The sequence below is a fragment of the Rana temporaria genome, chromosome 5 (genome assembly GCF_905171775.1).
Source record: "Rana temporaria chromosome 5, aRanTem1.1, whole genome shotgun sequence".
Taxonomy (NCBI): Eukaryota; Metazoa; Chordata; class Amphibia; order Anura; family Ranidae; genus Rana; species Rana temporaria.
Genome location: NC_053493.1, coordinates 179,330,964 through 179,348,891, shown reverse-complemented (window position 1 = coordinate 179,348,891; position 17,928 = coordinate 179,330,964). Strand labels below are relative to the sequence as shown.

General features: G+C 41.9%; 1 protein-coding gene across 1 annotated transcript in view; it reads right to left on the bottom strand.

Annotated features, from left to right (window-relative positions):
• Positions 1 to 17,474, bottom strand: part of LOC120940513 — a 308,239-nt gene extending 290,765 nt beyond the window's left edge. Inside the window, exons 1-2 of the mRNA XM_040353429.1 lie at positions 17,440 to 17,474; positions 410 to 481 (exon numbers count right to left, since the gene is read on the bottom strand). Of these exons, the coding sequence (XP_040209363.1) occupies positions 410 to 466 (57 nt within the window). The 5' untranslated portion in view covers positions 467 to 481; positions 17,440 to 17,474. The remainder of the gene's footprint in view (positions 1 to 409; positions 482 to 17,439) is intronic.
• Between the last annotated feature and the right edge of the window lie 454 nt (positions 17,475 to 17,928).

Sequence of the window (17,928 nt, the reverse complement as noted above, 5' to 3'; positions counted from 1 at the left end):
ACTGTATTAAAGCACATAAGCTCCGTTTTGTGTTGAAAATAAATTTAAAGAAATAAATTTGAGAATCGTGATCTTCATTGTATGAAATTTAGTTAATCGCGATTCTCATTTTTCCCAGAATCGTGCAGCTCTATACAAAATAATTCATACAGTACCCATGCTCAAGGTGGTTTTGGAACTGCTGTGTTTTATTTTTACATGATCCTACATTGGCCTCTTAGTGGTGATTTCATTGTAAGCTTTATGGTAAGAGGTTTTGCACACGCTTTATTAATTTTGTTTTTCCCTATATCCAGAACAGTCCTCTGAGCACATAATTACTTAGTGGTTTACCTAAATATACATGAGAATTTTCAGTTACAAACAGTGAGCAGTTACATTTTATCTTGTGCGTAAAATAAAAAAATACCTTGCAAATAAAGTATGTTGAAGGTGGATCATGGTCTTCTCTAGCTGTGTGACTCATGTTGAAGAATTTGTCCTGTAAAAAATAAATAAAAAGATCTATATCTCTGTGCTCTGGTAAAGTATGTATTTAAAAAGAACTCAAAATTACCCACTTAAAATCTTTTTTTTTTTTTTTTTTTTGCTAGAAAAATTACTTAGAACCCCCAAACACACATATACATATATATTTATTTTTAGTATTTGTAATATTTTTCTGACACCCTAGAGAAAAAAAATGGCGGTCGTTGCAATACTTTGTCACACCGTATTTGCGCAGCAGTCTTACAAGCGCACTTTTTCGGGAAAAAATATACTTTTTTTTTTAAAATCAAAAAAAAAATAATAATAAAAAAAAAAAACTAACGTTTTTTTTTCTCAGAAACAAGTTTATTGAAGACCAGGTTTTACATACATGTCATAACATCCAGTTCCACCAAATCATAGTGCACATACATTGTATCCCGTCATCTCCATCCCTACACCCTATGCATGGTAATTGCAACTTACAGTTTATGAAGGTCGCCCATCCGCTTCGCCTGCCGCCTCCAACGGTGATATCTAGAATTATTCCTTATGCAATTGTCTCAAAGCAGTAACCCATCTAGTATAAGGTCCACCTGGGATAATCCTGGGGTGCTTAGCCAGGGTGACCACTGCCTTTAAAATTTACCAGGGCTCCCCCTGTGTTGAAAGATAAAACTTCTCTAGTCGCAACACGTCTCCCACCTTATTAATCCATTCCTTGAGCAAGGGGGGTTCAGCCGACCTTCCATGGCCTAAGGATGAGTAACCATGCCTGAAATAGAGCTCTTGCAATGGGCGGTTTAAAGTTGTCCTCTAGGGAGAGATCGTCTAGGATGCCCAGGATACACGGTTTGGGGTCAGTCGGGATAGTCACTGAGAAGGCTCTATTGATGTAGTCAGTACCCCTTGTCCAGTACAAATGTCGCTTGGGGCAGCGTCACAGCATGCAAATCAAGTCTCCGTGGTCTCTCACACACCTTGGACAGTCCGAGTTTGGTCTCGCCCCCATTCTAGCCAGCCTAGCTGGCATGTAATGCACTCTCAGTATACATGTACAACTGTGACAAACGCTGTGCCACATTGAGGGAGGACATTTGTACCGCCTGAAGCGCCTCTTCCCACTGTTCCCCCCTCTAGGGCGCCAACATCATTCTCCTACTTGGTCACCGCCCTTAAGGGGAATCCCGTCAGGAACACCCCGAGTAGCAATTCGTAGCAGTTGGAAATAAAGTCTTTAAAACTGACCACCTCTTCCATGTAGTGAAATATGGGGGGGGGGGGGGGTCGGGGATGGGGTCCCTGGAGTCCTACCAAATTGAGCCCCCAAAGCGTGTTGCAGTTGTAGATAGTAAAAGTGATTCGTCCAGGGAAGACTAAATCGCTCCCGCAGCTCTGCAATGGTGCTCAATTTTCCCACCACAACTGTGTGGTGTAGGTGCGTGACTCCATCTCTCCTCCACCGAGCCCCACACGTCAGTGTTTGTAGTTCTGGGTAGCTTCTATTGTTCCATATTGGGTAAAACCTTCTACTGCCTGCAACTGTCTGGCCTTGTTCCATATTTTTTGGATTAAGGCAAATGTGGGGAATCTCTCAGACTTTCCATAGGCCAAGGCCTCTAAGCCCTCCGCTACATCCGACACCCCCGTTTTGTGGCACATGAGAGCTTTAACGGGGTCTAAGGCAGGTTGGTCCTCCATCCAGCGGGGTGAGGGCTTGGGCCACATGCTGCAGCTGGGAGGCAATATAATAAAGCCACGGGTTGGGCAAAGCCAGCTGCCCCCCTTGTCTTTGGGTTTCTGCCGTTCTAGTTTAACCCTGGGGGGTTTGTCCAGCCACAGAAAGGACCTGAAGTTAATAATGCAAAATATTTTAAGGGGGGGGGGGATCACCATGGGGGTATTATGTAATATATAAAGAAGCTGGGGCATGAAAATCATTTTGATAAAGTTTGCCCTTCCTACCAGGGACATTTTTAGTTTCGACCACACTTTTATTCGAGCCTGGATATGGCCCAGCAGGGGTGATAAAATTAAGGGGGTGATGTATTCTAGTATTTCCAGGGTGACCTGAATTCCTAAATATTTTAAGCTAGAGGTCATCAGTATTTGATGAGCCGCTAGGCTCTGGGCATCAAGTTTAGCATCTAGCACCATTAGTGATGATTTAGTCAAGTTGATCACTGGCGCAGACACTGGCTGAAGGGACCTTTTCTGCCAGATTCACCCTGTTATTTTAAAAGAAAAATTGCGCTAACCAAAACAACGTGATTAAATAAATGAATATAAAAAAAGGCAGCAATAACGTGTCATAACACAAACAATATAGAAAAAAGAAAAAATCGCGCCAATCTATAAAAATTATTCAAACCTATGTGACAACACAATTAGTGTAGTGAATAAATGTCCAAAAAAGAAGAAGAAATAATGTCCCTGTAACATGTGAGATATAACACACTGGCATGTGTGAGAGACATTCAGATCCTTGGTGAAATAAACATAGTAGTGAGTTATATTAAAAGTCCAAATAACTGAAGTTTCTTGAGACAAACAACACCCGGTGCACAAATGGTTAAGTGAGCCGCCACCACATGGACTGGGGCTTACCAGAACACATATAAATAACAGCGTTATTTAAAGATTGCAGCAGGGATCTCCAAGGGGTATGATCACAACACAGGATCAATGGATGTACAGCATGTATCCTTCACTGGTAACTCCACGGAGGGATATAGTAAACTCGTACTGACAAACTCTTGAACCGTAGCAGGAAACAGTGGCATGTCATGCAGAGAGAAAGCCGCACATAGCGTAATACGTCCAAAAATTACTTTTATTAAAAGAGTAAAAACCTACTTACATCAATCGAATGAATATAGGCACATAAAAACAGTTTGCCGGCCGGCATAGATAGGAGCCCTTCCTCCTTGTACGAACGCGGTGACGTCACTGCACGCCGTCGACCCAGACGCGTTTCGTTATAGGATAACGTTTTCAATGGGATGGGCTCTGCAGTGATTCACCGCTTTAAATAACCAGGCCTCGCTTTGATCGCCAGGAACCGGAAGTGGCGAAAACGCCATTTTGGATTTGGGATAATGTAACAAAACAGCATGCCAAAGCAGGGATGCCTCGAGTAAAAAAGACAGGGAGATCCATGTCATATGAGGACAGGATTAATTGTAAATTAAATAATATATGTGTGAAAAATAGTGAACCTAATAATAATAATAATAATAATAATCGTTGTTTAATCATGATCATTGAACCAACCAAAAATAAGTACCTGCATTACGGACTAAAAACACTGACTCCCCCATGTGGGGAAGCGAGAAATTACGTGCAAAAATAGAAAAATAGATAGTGCAACTTAAAAAGGCAAGAAGGAGAAAATAATAGCTCCTTCGCCAAATGTGATCAAGAAACACAATAATTGAACACTAAAAGTGTTACATAGTGAATGTACACTAATAAGTGCTAAACTTCAATTAAGTGAACAATATTATATGTTCAAAAAAACAACATTATTGTTTATCAGTAAAAATAGTGACAACAAATATTTGTGAGTAGATGTAGATTAATTAAATATAAACAAATACTCCCGATCGTATCCAATAGGGTGAATATTATTGGATTCTCAGGGTTAGTGGTTGTATATTCGAGAACAGAACACCATCCTGGTGGGATCAAAGCTAGGCTAAATCAATAACCATTAGAACCATTAAAGCGGCCAAAAATGTAACAGTAGGACAGGGCATTTTCAATCTTAGCTCTAAGGTCCTAACCAAACCTGAACAATTTATTTTAGATCAGGGCCTTAAGTTTGCACCCCCTAAGGGTTTGGATAAATTCCATACGTTTATGGATATCCACAAATTTATTAGAAAACTCAATATTAAGAGGTATATGGCTACAAATACCTTTTCCAATACAGTTAACCCTAATGCTTATACCCATTCAGGCCTGTCGAATGCATCCCTGTTTAATCCCCCGGGTACCTTGGCACCTTCCCTCAAGGTTTTTCGGGATGTTCTACTCAGGGATTTAGACCTAATGGAAGTAAAAAAGGCACGGTTAAATAAAACTATGCAGGAGGGTTTGGACCAGCTCTGTCACAATAAGGAGTTGGTGGTCAGACCCGCAGATAAGGGGGGGGGGATCGTGATCCTTGATAGATCCGACTATCTAAAGGAGATGTATAACATTCTGGGGGATTCTAACACCTACTCACTGTTACAGTCAGACCCTAAGAATAAATTCAAAAGAGAGTTGGAGGCTTTGGTGGCCAGGGGTTTCTATGAGGGGATACTTACCCCTAAGGAAAGATTATATTTGGTCCCAGTGGCACCCCGGACGCCTACTATATATTACTTACCAAAGCTCCATAAGGATCCTGTCTGCCCCCCGGGGCGTCCCATTGTCAGTGGTATTGACTCGGTGACGTCCCGGGTGGGCAGATATGTGGATTTTTTCCTGCAACCACTAGTTAGAGGGATGCCGTCATATGTAAAAGACTCCAGGCACATTATAAATCTTCTAGCAGGTCTCTCCCCTAGGAGAGGTATGTGGATGGTGACCATAGATGTCACGTCCCTCTACACCATTATACCACACGAGTTGGGTTTTGAGGCAGTGCTCCTATACCTGGGAAGAGATTCCGGCCTTCCGGTCAAACAGGTTGAGTTCATTATGCTTCTTTTAAGGTTCGCCACCTCCTCGAACTATTTTTGGTTCGAGGGGAAGTTCTACAAACAAGAAACTGGCGTAGCCATGGGGGCCAAGTATGCCCCCAGTTTGGCGAACCTGTTCATGGCCAAGTGGGAGGAGGATGTCATCTATGGTGTTAATGTGCCTGAGCTCATGTTATGGGCCAGGTACATTGATGACATCCTCCTCCTATGGGATGGCCCTCTGGACAGGTTGGAAAACTTTATGTCTGATTTAAATCGGAATCAGAGAGGTATCCAATTAAAGTTTGAAGCTAGTCAAACAGAGGTACACTACCTCGACCTAAATGTCCGGATCAAAGGGAATGAATTTACTACCTCTACCTTCTTTAAGGTTACGGACCGCAATTCCTTTATACCACTAGGAAGTTGCCATCATGACCAGTGGCTTAGGTCAATCCCGAAGAGCCAATACTTGAGGCTCCGTAGGAACTGCTCCGATCCCATTGAATTTTCAGAGCAGGCTAAGGTGTTGACTGACCGTTTCTTGGAGAAAGGTTATGATCTAAAATCCTTGGAAGATACCTTGGGGACAGTCAGTTCCATCCCTAGAGAGGAACTCTTGGTTGAGCGGCCACGAGACCAATGTGAGCAATTTCAGGGCTGTGCCCCGTTTATCACTACATTTTCCATTCAACATGGAGGTATCAAACAACTGATAAATAGACATTGGCACCTGGCAAAACATGATCCTGTTCTCAAAGAACTTTTGCCAGAGAAACCTAGGGTCATATTTAGGGGAGCGCCCTCTTTACGTAATCGTATTGCCCCCAATATTTTAAACCCTCCATGTAAAACTTCAAGTTTTTTTGACCAGTTAACAGGTTTTTATAGATGTAGACGCTGTAGGGTTTGTACCAACAACTCGTGCAGAAGTAGACGTACTACTACCTTTACATCTACTGCCACTGGCAAGGAACATCTTATAAAGCCTTTTATCACCTGTGGGACCACAGGTGTTGTTTATTTGTTGCAGTGCCCTTGCGGCCTGCAATATGTAGGTAGGACCAAGAGGCCACTACGCGTTCGTTTAAACGAACACATTACCAACATTATTACTGGCTTCAAAAACCATTCAGTGTCAAAACACTATTTGTTGAAACATAATAAAGACCCGTCGAATACTCTATTCCTAGGTATAGATACTTATAAGCCCAATTGGAGAGGTAGCTCCTTGGTGAGGGAAATATCCAAGCTCGAAATGGCTTGGATACATCGCCTCAAATGTTATATGCCACATGGTCTTAACGTGGATACAGACGTGAATGCGTTCATTAATAATGCTTGATTTGTTATAAATTTATTAATAATATGTATATATATATTTTTATGTTTTGGTTATTGATTTAGCCTAGCTTTGATCCCACCAGGATGGTGTTCTGTTCTCGAATATACAACCACTAACCCTGAGAATCCAATAATATTCACCCTATTGGATACGATCGGGAGTATTTGTTTATATTTAATTAATCTACATCTACTCACAAATATTTGTTGTCACTATTTTTACTGATAAACAATAATGTTGTTTTTTTGAACATATAATATTGTTCACTTAATTGAAGTTTAGCACTTATTAGTGTACATTCACTATGTAACACTTTTAGTGTTCAATTATTGTGTTTCTTGATCACATTTGGCGAAGGAGCTATTATTTTCTCCTTCTTGCCTTTTTAAGTTGCACTATCTATTTTTCTATTTTTGCACGTAATTTCTCGCTTCCCCACATGGGGGAGTCAGTGTTTTTAGTCCGTAATGCAGGTACTTATTTTTGGTTGGTTCAATGATCATGATTAAACAACGATTATTATTATTATTATTATTAGGTTCACTATTTTTCACACATATATTATTTAATTTACAATTAATCCTGTCCTCATATGACATGGATCTCCCTGTCTTTTTTACTCGAGGCATCCCTGCTTTGGCATGCTGTTTTGTTACATTATCCCAAATCCAAAATGGCGTTTTCGCCACTTCCGGTTCCAGGCGATCAAAGCGAGGCCTGGTTATTTAAAGCGGTGAATCACTGCAGAGCCCATCCCATTGAAAACGTTATCCTATAACGAAACGCGTCTGGATCGACGGCGTGCAGTGACGTCACCGCGTTCGTACAAGGAGGAAGGGCTCCTATCTATGCCGGCCGGCAAACTGTTTTTATGTGCCTATATTCATTCGATTGATGTAAGTAGGTTTTTACTCTTTTAATAAAAGTAATTTTTGGACGTATTACGCTATGTGCGGCTTTCTCTCTGCATGACATGCCACTGTTTCCTGCTACGATTCAAGAGTTTGTCAGTACGAGTTTACTATATCCCTCCGTGGAGTTACCAGTGAAGGATACATGCTGTACATCCATTGATCCTGTGTTGTGATCATACCCCTTGGAGATCCCTGCTGCAATCTTTAAATAACGCTGTTATTTATATGTGTTCTGGTAAGCCCCAGTCCATGTGGTGGCGGCTCACTTAACCATTTGTGCACCGGGTGTTTGTCTCAAGAAACTTGGACTTTTAATATAACTCACTATGTTTATTTCACCAAGGATCTGAATGTCTCTCACACATGCCAGTGTGTTATATCTCACATGTTACAGGGACATTATTTCTTCTTCACCCTGTTATTTGTTATTGCTATATTCCTCCTTTTGTTACATTTTTGAGAGACTGTTTTCTTGGTTTTGCTTTAAAGACTATTCTTGGTTGTTAATTCTGAACAATACATTAACATTGAAAGAGCTGATCACATTGACCTCCGGAGACGGACTGTCTGGTCACCTGGGCTGCAGAGATTTATGGCAGTAGATTTTTGCGGGATAAATCCCGATTGGTCTGGTTGTATAATGGAAGAGATAACCTTATTAAGTCTAAGGGCTAGTACCTTAGCCAGGATTTTAATGTCACTTTGCAAAAGGGATATCGGCCTATAGGACCCTGGGTCCAGTGGATCCTTCCCCAGCTTCAATATAAGGATGATGTTTGCTCTAGTCATGGACTCCGGTAGGCTCCGATTGGTCCTGGCCGAGTTAAGCACCCTAAGAAGATAAGGTAATATAGAGTCACCGCACTGTTTGTATATTTCAGTCGGGAGGCAGTCGTCCCCGGGGGCCTTAGAGGAGAGAGGGAGAGGGAGGGAGATATAATTTATTATATATATATATATATATATATATATATATATATATATATATATATATATATATATATATATATATATATATATATATATATATATATATATATATATATATATATATATATATATATATATATATATATATATATATATATATATATATATATATATATATTGCCTGCTGCAGATTCTGAACTGTAATGGGGGCGTCTAGCATTGCTTTTTGGGACGCAGAGGCGCACGGCAGCTCTACGGTCTGCAGATATGATCGCAACTCTGCTTCCGTGTATCCCACTCTGGACCGGTAGAGGTCTGTGTAGTAGTGTCAGGGTAGGAGTGTTCACGAGCTTCCTCTGCTTGGCGCGAAGTGCGCCGATCAAGGGAGAGGTCTGGGAAGACTTCACGATCTTGCTAGCAGGCATCCAGTCTGCTCCCCCTTCTCGTAGAAAGCAAGTCTTTTTTTATCAGCTACTGACCTGGTAATCTGGACTACCGCCTCCTGCGCTGCTAACCAGGACTCCCTGTTTGCATCACTGGGGTCATCAATAAACCTTGTCTCAAGCTGGCATGCCAAATGTTCCGCCTGCTCCTGCTGTGCCCTCGTATTAGTTTTAATGTTTGTTACCATTTTAATGAGAATACCTCTCAGGGACACCTTAAAAAAAAAAAAAAAGGCATCCAATGCTGCACTGGGGTCAGGGTGGTCAACATGGTGCTCCCAGAACTCCCCAATTGCCTCTACTAGGCCATCATGGGAGGGGGATCAGACTCAACCAAAAGGCATGGAGTTTCCAGGGGGCCCTTGTCAGAGTCATGTCAGGTTTAGAGATTAGATGAATCAGAGATGCCCCCCTGACAAGGTATTGGATATCCTGTAGAAAGCGGGACGTTTGGGCTATGCATAGGCACAGATCTATTCTGGACAGGGAGAGGAGCGTCTTAGAGAAACAGGAGAACTGTCTCTGCAAAGGGTTACGGTCCCGCCATGGGTCCAACCATCCCACCTCCTCCGCGAGCTTCCGCAGTGCCGTTCGAGCAACTATATTTTTGGTAGAAAAACATTTTCTATCACAATATTGCAGTGTGCCACACTTTCAGTCTTTGGTGTCCTCCTGAGCATTTTCTTCCATCGTTTCTATGGTTACATGGTTTGTTCCTTCTTTTTTTTGTTGATCTAACAGGAACATACTTATTTTACATATTTCTCAGAGACACCAAGGTATACACAACATATACACCCTGAGGGTCCTGCCAAAAACAAAAGTAAAAGCATTAGGATGTTCACCTGGTCATTCTTATTATAAAAACTACATTAATGTGTTTGTCAGGCCACCGACACAACAAGAGTTAAATACAAATCACACCATTAAAAACACATGAGTGAGGTTAGATCATTGTCTTATCTATATTACATTAGATTCAGGACATCCTTTTCTTTTACACACACATTTCTTTACCTATACTCATTATTAAAACATCCTTTTCTTGTGTAGGTTAGCACTTCACGTCATATAGGAATTTTTCCCTATACTTAATTGCTATTCACATAAACATGTACTGTATTTAATACATCGATCATCCATCACCCCTTTTGCTCTTGATGGCCTCACAGTGCTTTGATTTTTTGACTTTTACCTGTGACTACATATGTGTGATTGGCCGAGTTTTCGGTACTTCATACATTGTACTCACAATTACCCGGTACACATATGTCTCTACTTTCCACGTCCGAATCTTTGTTATATAAATTCACAAAGATGGTCTTTAGCGAGCACATGCACCGGGGTGTCAATGGTACTCGAGTGACAAAACATTTTCTTTATATATTGATATTTACATTTACATCAAGCTTTGGCTTGATTTCTTTAATATTTTTAATATATATATATATATATATATATATATATATATATATATATATATATATATATATATATATATATATATATATATATATATATATATATATATATATCTATATCTATATCTATATCTATATCTATCTATATCTATCTATCTATCTCTATCTATATCTATATCTATCTTACATTTAGGAAATTTTTCTAATTTTTCATTCGATCGTTGTATCCAATTTTTACGATAAGGGGTGAACGATGGGAAGTGAGGTACAAGTGGCAGGAAGTGGACATCATGGGATGTATATTTATATTTGCATTTCCGTCTTGTGTATTTTTTTCATTGTTTATTCTCTCTTTTTTACATTTATATTAGCCATCTACACCTATTTAGATACACATATTGTCACTTTATGGGTTATACTTTGTGACATTTTTTCTAGTAAATAGATAAATGAACCATGGATTTACATTTATAATATTTTTTCACCCATCATTTACCACTTGAGCCCCCTTACAAGTATGTACTTATACACACTATTATTATTATTATCATATCTACACCCCTGGGCTTTATTATAACAATTTTTTCTCCATCGTTCCTCTATCTCTTCTTATTCGTATCATCATTTTGGAGTTTATCACACGTCAAATGTTTCTTCATATAGATTTACACCCTCACTTCCAGACTCATTTTTACTATGGTCATTATAGGCAGGGCAGATCATACAATGTTTTTAGATGGGTGTATATATTTGGAATGTATTTCATTTTGTTTTTAGCTATGACTAAGCACTGAACCCCAGTGCGAAACGCACCAGCTATATTCCCCACTGCTTGCTGTGCCTTGTAGTGCCTTTTTTCCTTTTACCATTAAAGGCCACCTTTTCAAGTCTTTTTTTGGTGTGCGGCTGTCCATATTTTCTCTTCACGTTTTGCTTTGTGCATTGCCGGCACCCATTTGGTTCTGAGAGGCAGGGAGGTCAGTTTTCCCCTCTGCTCGCCGGGGGGTGGGTGCTTGTCCAGGACGGGGTCCATGTAACAGTTAAGATCTCCAACATCGATCAACGATAAATCAGGGTGGCTTAGTTGGAGAGTTCTCAATGCCTCTGGGTTGAAGGGGGTGGAACATATAAAGCAGCAATAATACATTTCAGTTGATACACTTTGCATAGCAGTATAACATATCTAGCAAGATGGGTGGGGGTGAGGTAGATGGTTCTGGAAACAATGTATTGATTGGGTCTGGAACTGGAGCATCAAGCAAAAGACTTTACAGTCAACATCACATGCATGCCTGGACAAGCTATCGCCTGCCTGCGATTTCTGCTTCAATCTGGCAGCATAAATTGCATAGCAAAACACAGAGGACTCAAACAAAAAAACCTAGGGTTCCTCTGAGTGGCACAAATGGTACCAACCATGGGTAGTGGTTCACAACCAAGTGTTGTAGTGGTCGCACAATTCACATTGCTCACAACGCTGGGAAAAAAAAAAATATGTTGTGGCTCCCAACCGGTTTGTAGGCTACGTAAGCGGGAAACAGGGTAAGGTTAGTTTTCATGTTGCTCATCTCTCCTCTAAGGGCTTTTGTAAGAGCTAGCAATCGCCCTCCGCTGTGGCCCTCCTGGTCTGACGGATGGCATGTTCATTGGCGTCGATCCAGAGGGAGGCGTGCTTGGCCTCTGGCTATGATGCAAAGTCGTGCCGGAAACAGCATGGCGTACAGAGCTGCTGGAGCCGCCTCTTAACGTCGGTGAATCTCGCTCTGCGCCACTGCACTTCTGTAGAGTAGTCAGGGTAGAAAGAAATGTGTGCCCCGTTAAAGGCAACGTTGTGCCTTTGCCTTGCGGAGAATAAATTTCCTTGTCCTTATAATTAAGGAGCCTGTCTAGTAGTGTTCGAGGCCGGTGGCCTGGTGTAAGCGATCTAGGTGGCACTCTTTGGGCCCTCTCCACTGAATATAGTGACATGAATACTTCTCTACCGAAGACCTCCTGCAGCCATTTTTCTACAAATTATGTGGGGTCCCTACCCCCTGTCTTCTCCTGTAGCCCCACTATGTGCACATTGTTTCACCTAATGCGATTTTCAAGGTCATCAGACTTGAGCTCATTCAACCTGGCCAGCCTAGCTGTATTCTGAGTGTCTCCAAGAAGGGGGGGGCATTTTATCTTCAATGTCACTGATGCGGCCCTCCGCTGTGGTGGTACGTTCCCTTATTTTTTGGATGTCATGGCGGATAAAGCCCAATTATTCCTTCATATCGTCAAATTGCCCCTGTAATGTATATACAGATGATAAACTGAATTTCAACCTATAAAATCAAACTGTGAAAAATAGGACAAAAATGTAGCGCTCATGAGATCAGTAACCAAATACCAATCACTAAATAACTATAAACAAATCACTAGTAATAAAACTAGTCCATAAAGTGAAGTGATATTCAAACAAGATTCAATCTTCTTAAAATCTTTCACCACACCGCCGTGCTTGTGACACCACCCTTCTGGATTCGCACTCACCAGCTAAAATTGCCTCCCACTCTCGTGTTCGGCTCAAGAGCTTGTCAATTAGAACTCCAAAAGGGTTAAATGACCATCCACTGTGTGTTTCAACTCAGGACAAAACGACCATCCAATATACAACTGTGTTTCAACTCAGGGTTTATTCAGTGCTCCAATAGTGTAAAATAATAACGACCAATTTATTCAAATCCATACTAACACTTCAATCATTGCTCTTACATGACGAACTTTAAAAACCAGCCTTGAAAAATCACAGCAAACGTGTATATGATGGCTCTGTAGTGCTTTGCGGTCACAGCGGACCCGAAATATGCACTTAATCAAGGTTTCTCACCCCCTCCTGGATCCGACCATGCTGATCGCATCAGTGCTTAGCTGCGGCTTCTCACATCAGTGTAGATTCCGGTCATGCAGCCATGCCCCCGACGTTTCGTCACTTGGACTTATTCAATCTTGGATCTCGAGCTGGCAGCCAGTCTCCATCTGTTTGCGGGTCAGTTTTACTGCCAGGGGGTCCGGGAACAGAACCGTTAACATCCTGAGAGGTTCCCTCGGTGCTCTGTGCCAAAATTCAAGGGTTTTGGGCAGCTGGGAGAAGGATCAGTGAAGGAGCGAGAGTGAATGTGCAGGAGCGCTGTTAGACACTTCCTCTCACATGCCGCGCTAGGCCATGCCCCCAAGACAATAGTAAAGTTAGCACAATTATTTTTTTAATATTGTGAAAAATAATGTTACGCTAAGTAAACTGATACCAAACATGTCATGCTTACAAATTCTGCCTGCTCGTGGAACGGCAGCAAACTTTTAGCCTTAAAAATCTTCATAGGCGACGTTTAAAAATGTCTACACGTTACCAGTTTTGAGTTACAGAGGAGGTCTAGGGCTAGAATTATTACTCTTGCTCGAACGATCATGGTGATGCCTCACATGTGTGGTTTGAACACCATTTTCATATGCAGGCTTTACTCGCATATGCTACTAATGCGTTTGACGGGGCGCTTTAAAAAAAATTGTCGCCACCGGCAGGTCTAGTAGGCGGCGGAGATGACCAAAGCGTGGCGGGAGGGGGATGGGCACCTTTCCATTCACCGATAAAAGTGATCTTGCAGCGGAACCGCCACGGAAACCCCTTTTGTCTTATAGAGAAAGCGCACACCGTTCCCAAAAATACCAGGGTTATAATTATAACCACAGTATTTAGCGTCAAAGAACCGACGTACGGGTACAGAGATTTTCAGGAAGTGGTTAAGCACTTGACGTGCAGAGGGTTTTACCCCCTTCCTGACCAGGCCTATTTTTTTTTGTTTGCTATTCCACACTACGTTTCTTTAACTGATAATTGCGCATTCATATAACGCTGTACCTAAACAAACAAAAATGATGTCCTTTTTTCATACAAATAAAGCTTTTTGTTGATAATCATTCTTTGTGATATAAAATGAAAAAAAAAAAGACTGAAATTTGTTTTTAAAAAAATATTTTCTACTTTTTGTTATAAAAATATCCAATAAAAGTTATTTATGTCATACATTTAGGCCAAAATTTATTCTGCTACATGTCTTTGGTAAAAAGAGTTCCAGTCATTTTCTCTGGGAGAAAAAGCTTTTGAGCCCTTGTATCCACCAAGTATCTTAGGAAGGTTTTTAACCAAGATGGTTTGAGGGATGACTTCTCCCGGTTCAATATCCAACCTAGGGTCTCCAAGGTGAGAATTACTTTGTTCTCACCTGCTGTAGAGAAGGACTGTAAATTAGGAAATCTAGATAAGGTATAAGGGAGATCTCCTGAAGGTGCAGTCAAGCCACTGCCTCTGCCAGGACCTTTGTGAACACCCTTGGGTTTGCTGTTAGACTGAAAGGGAGAGCTTGGAAAAGCCAATGCTGTATCCCTTTGTTCGTAAGGACATGTATATGCATTCCATCCAGAAACTCGTTTGGTTGCAAGTTTAGTTTCCGGAGGTAAAATTTTCCAGGATGGCTTCTGGACAACAAAAACATGGGAGTAAAATCTGATAAAGCTGTTCGGGTGGTACAGGGACGATAACCTCCTGGTCCGACAGATCCTGCAAGTGGTCTAGCAACCATGGATCCCTGGGTGGATGGGTCAAAATGTAATTCTGTGGGGGAGGGAAGAGAAGTTTAGAACCATCAGGACTCTTCCTAGAGCGGGCCGCCCGACCAAACTGAGCGAAGGGGCCTTAGTTAAGGAGGTGACCAAGAACCCAATGGTCACACTGACAGAGGTCCAGCATTTCTCTGTAGAGAAAGAAGAACCTTCCAAGAACCATCTGTGCAGCACTCCACCAATCAGGACTGTATGGTAGAGTTGGAAGCCACTCAGTAAAAGGCACATGACAGCCTGCCTGTCGTTTGCCAAAAAGGCACCTGAAGGATTCTCAGACAATAAGAAACTAAATTCTCTGGTCTGATGAAACAAAGATTGAACTTTTTGGCCTTAATGGCAAGCGTCATGTCTGGAGGAAACCAGGCACCTCCCATCACCTGGCCAATACCATCCCTACAGAGAATCATGGTGGTAGCAGCATCATGCTGTGGGGACGATTTTCAGTGGCAGGAACTGTGAGACGAGTTAGGATGGGGGGAAAGATGAATGCAGCAATGTACAGAGACATCATAGTTACATAGTAGGCGAGGTTGAAAAAAGACACAAGTCCAACCTATGTGTGTGATTTTATGTCCATATTACATTGTATATCCCTGTATGTTGCGGTCGTTTAGGTGCCTGATAGTTGGAAATTATCGATGCTCCCCACTCAAACTACTGCTTGTGGAAGAGAATTACAGTAGAGAACCCTCTACGCACTTTAAGGTTAAACCAGTTTTCTTAAAATTTTTGGTGAATGGCCACGTGTCTCACGGGTTACTAGCAGGGCGTATTTGCCCCTCTCAGGAATCTTATTTTCTGTGCCATCTCAAATTATTTAGGTGCCAAGTCATTTGCAGATTATCTGCTAATTGAATTTGTGGCCAAATAGTAGCAGATCGTCCAAATAGGGTACTATGGCGACCCCTCCCTTAGAAGTTCTAAGGCGTCCACCATTCTTTGGTAAAACTGTGGGTGAGGAGAAAAGACCAAAAGGTAGAGCCCAGATTTGCCCTATTTTGTTACCCAGATTGACTGCCAGCCGCCGAAATTGTGATGAGCTTGCAATTGGGATGTGTAGATATGCATCTCACAGGTCGATGGACGCCATGAAACAACTGGAATGAGAAGATTCCTTAGGAGGAAAAAAAATAAATAAATCTTGTCCACCCGAAATGATGGCTCTGTTTAGGATCTTCAAATTCAGGATCAGTCAAAATTTTCCTGAAGGTTTTTTGGCTAGAAAGATGTGGGAATAGAAGCCTTCCGCCTCCTGCTCCCTCAGGACCCCTGTTGAATCAGTTGCCTTAAAAAGGGACTACAGGGCCAGGGCTTTCGCCTGATCCTTTGGGAGACTGGTTATACAAAACCTTCCAAAAAAAAAAAAAGTCTGGAAAAATGCCGCGTTTAAACAGGAAAAGCCTCCTAGGGCTTTTTATACAGTGAAAAACCCCTCACAGGAAAGCCCCATACAAAAAAAAAAAAAACACAGGCCAGATAACAGTCCTCAGGAAGGCCCCCTCCCCCATGACAGCAGCAATGTTAGCAATGCAGCAAGTGAAAAGGAGCAGGGAAGGGAGAAGGACCACCCCCAGGAATGCCCAGTCGTACCAACCCACCAAAGCGGGAGGGACTGTTCTTACCCGTCCGAGCGAGGACTCGCCGACGCATTCCTGACGGAACTACAACCGCAATGGAGGTAGTTGTCGTCCCGGTCCACTGTGAGTGAGACAACACCACAGACCAGTCATATGTGGACCTCGGAGCAAAGCTCACCGCCCACCCCAGGAGTCATGGAGTATGGCGTGGCAGACCCAGCCTCTTTGCAAAGGTGTGCCCACGCTTGCTGGTAGGACTGAGTAGACTACAAGGATCTATATTATCCAGCCAGTCTCAGCCGACAATTGAAAGAAGATTCTTCAAGAAAAAATAAAATTTCTCCTCAGGGCGCTGGGCCCAAAGGGAGCCATACGCCCTTCTCCTTGCTAGGCAGAACGAAACTGATGCTGCATGCTGCAGTGAGAAGGGTTATGTCTGGAGGGACCGCCCCCTGGGCGGGGCTGTTCAACTCTGTTAATGTAACATGTATTTAATTATCTAACATGTTTCTGCCTAGTCCTCTCCTGTAAACAGGGAACATAAACCACTTGTCAAGATTTAAGGAGCTGTGTCCGTCCATGGACGATAAGAGAAAAAGCTCTTACCCAATTTCTATGGCCGGGCAAAAAACCCAGCATAGTTCTTAAAAAGCTGCATCTCCTAAAGAGTTGGGGATCCCCCCCCCCAATATGCATAATCTTTGACTTCATAATTGTAATGGTCAGAGGTTAACGCCGTTACGATATTCCATTCCACCAACCCAAGACAGCTTCTGATACTCCACCATCCAGCAGACAGGACCCATTGGATTTTCCCCCAGAATAACGAGACACAGCTCTGTTCTCTGGTTCCAAAACAGATAGGATACTTTAATGGTAAACTCAGGCTTGTTATATACAGTTAGAAGCCCCAAGAAACAATGGCTTAACTCCACCCACAACATGACACAATGGGTGCTCAATACACATTCCTTTAGATAATGACATTCAGATAATCTACATGAACTAATTACTAGTCATTTACCCAGACGTTCTGACTCCGCGACAAGCTATTCTCACCTGCTACACAATCCACACTGCTTCAAGGTAAAGGAAGCTATTAAGATAAAAAAAAATTCCTTTACAAACCCTTTCGTAGACAATAGAATGCAATCACAGCAAGTTTTCATCACTACAGCCAGGTAGCTGGAGGTGATTAACATCAATTAACCACTTCCATACAGGGCATTTTCACCCCCTTCCTGCCCAGACCAATTTTTCGTTTTCAGCGCTGTCGCACTTTGAATGACAATAGCGCGGTAGTGCGACGTGGCTCCCAAACAAAATTGTCACCCTTTTTTTCCCACAAATAGAGCTTTCTTTTGGTGGTATTTGATCACCTCTGCGGTTTTTATTTTTTGCGCTATAAACAAAAGATAAGCGACAATTTTGAAAAACACAATATTTTTTACTTTTTGATTTAATAAATATAATTTTTTTTTAAAAAAAAAATTTTCCTCAGTTTAGACCAATA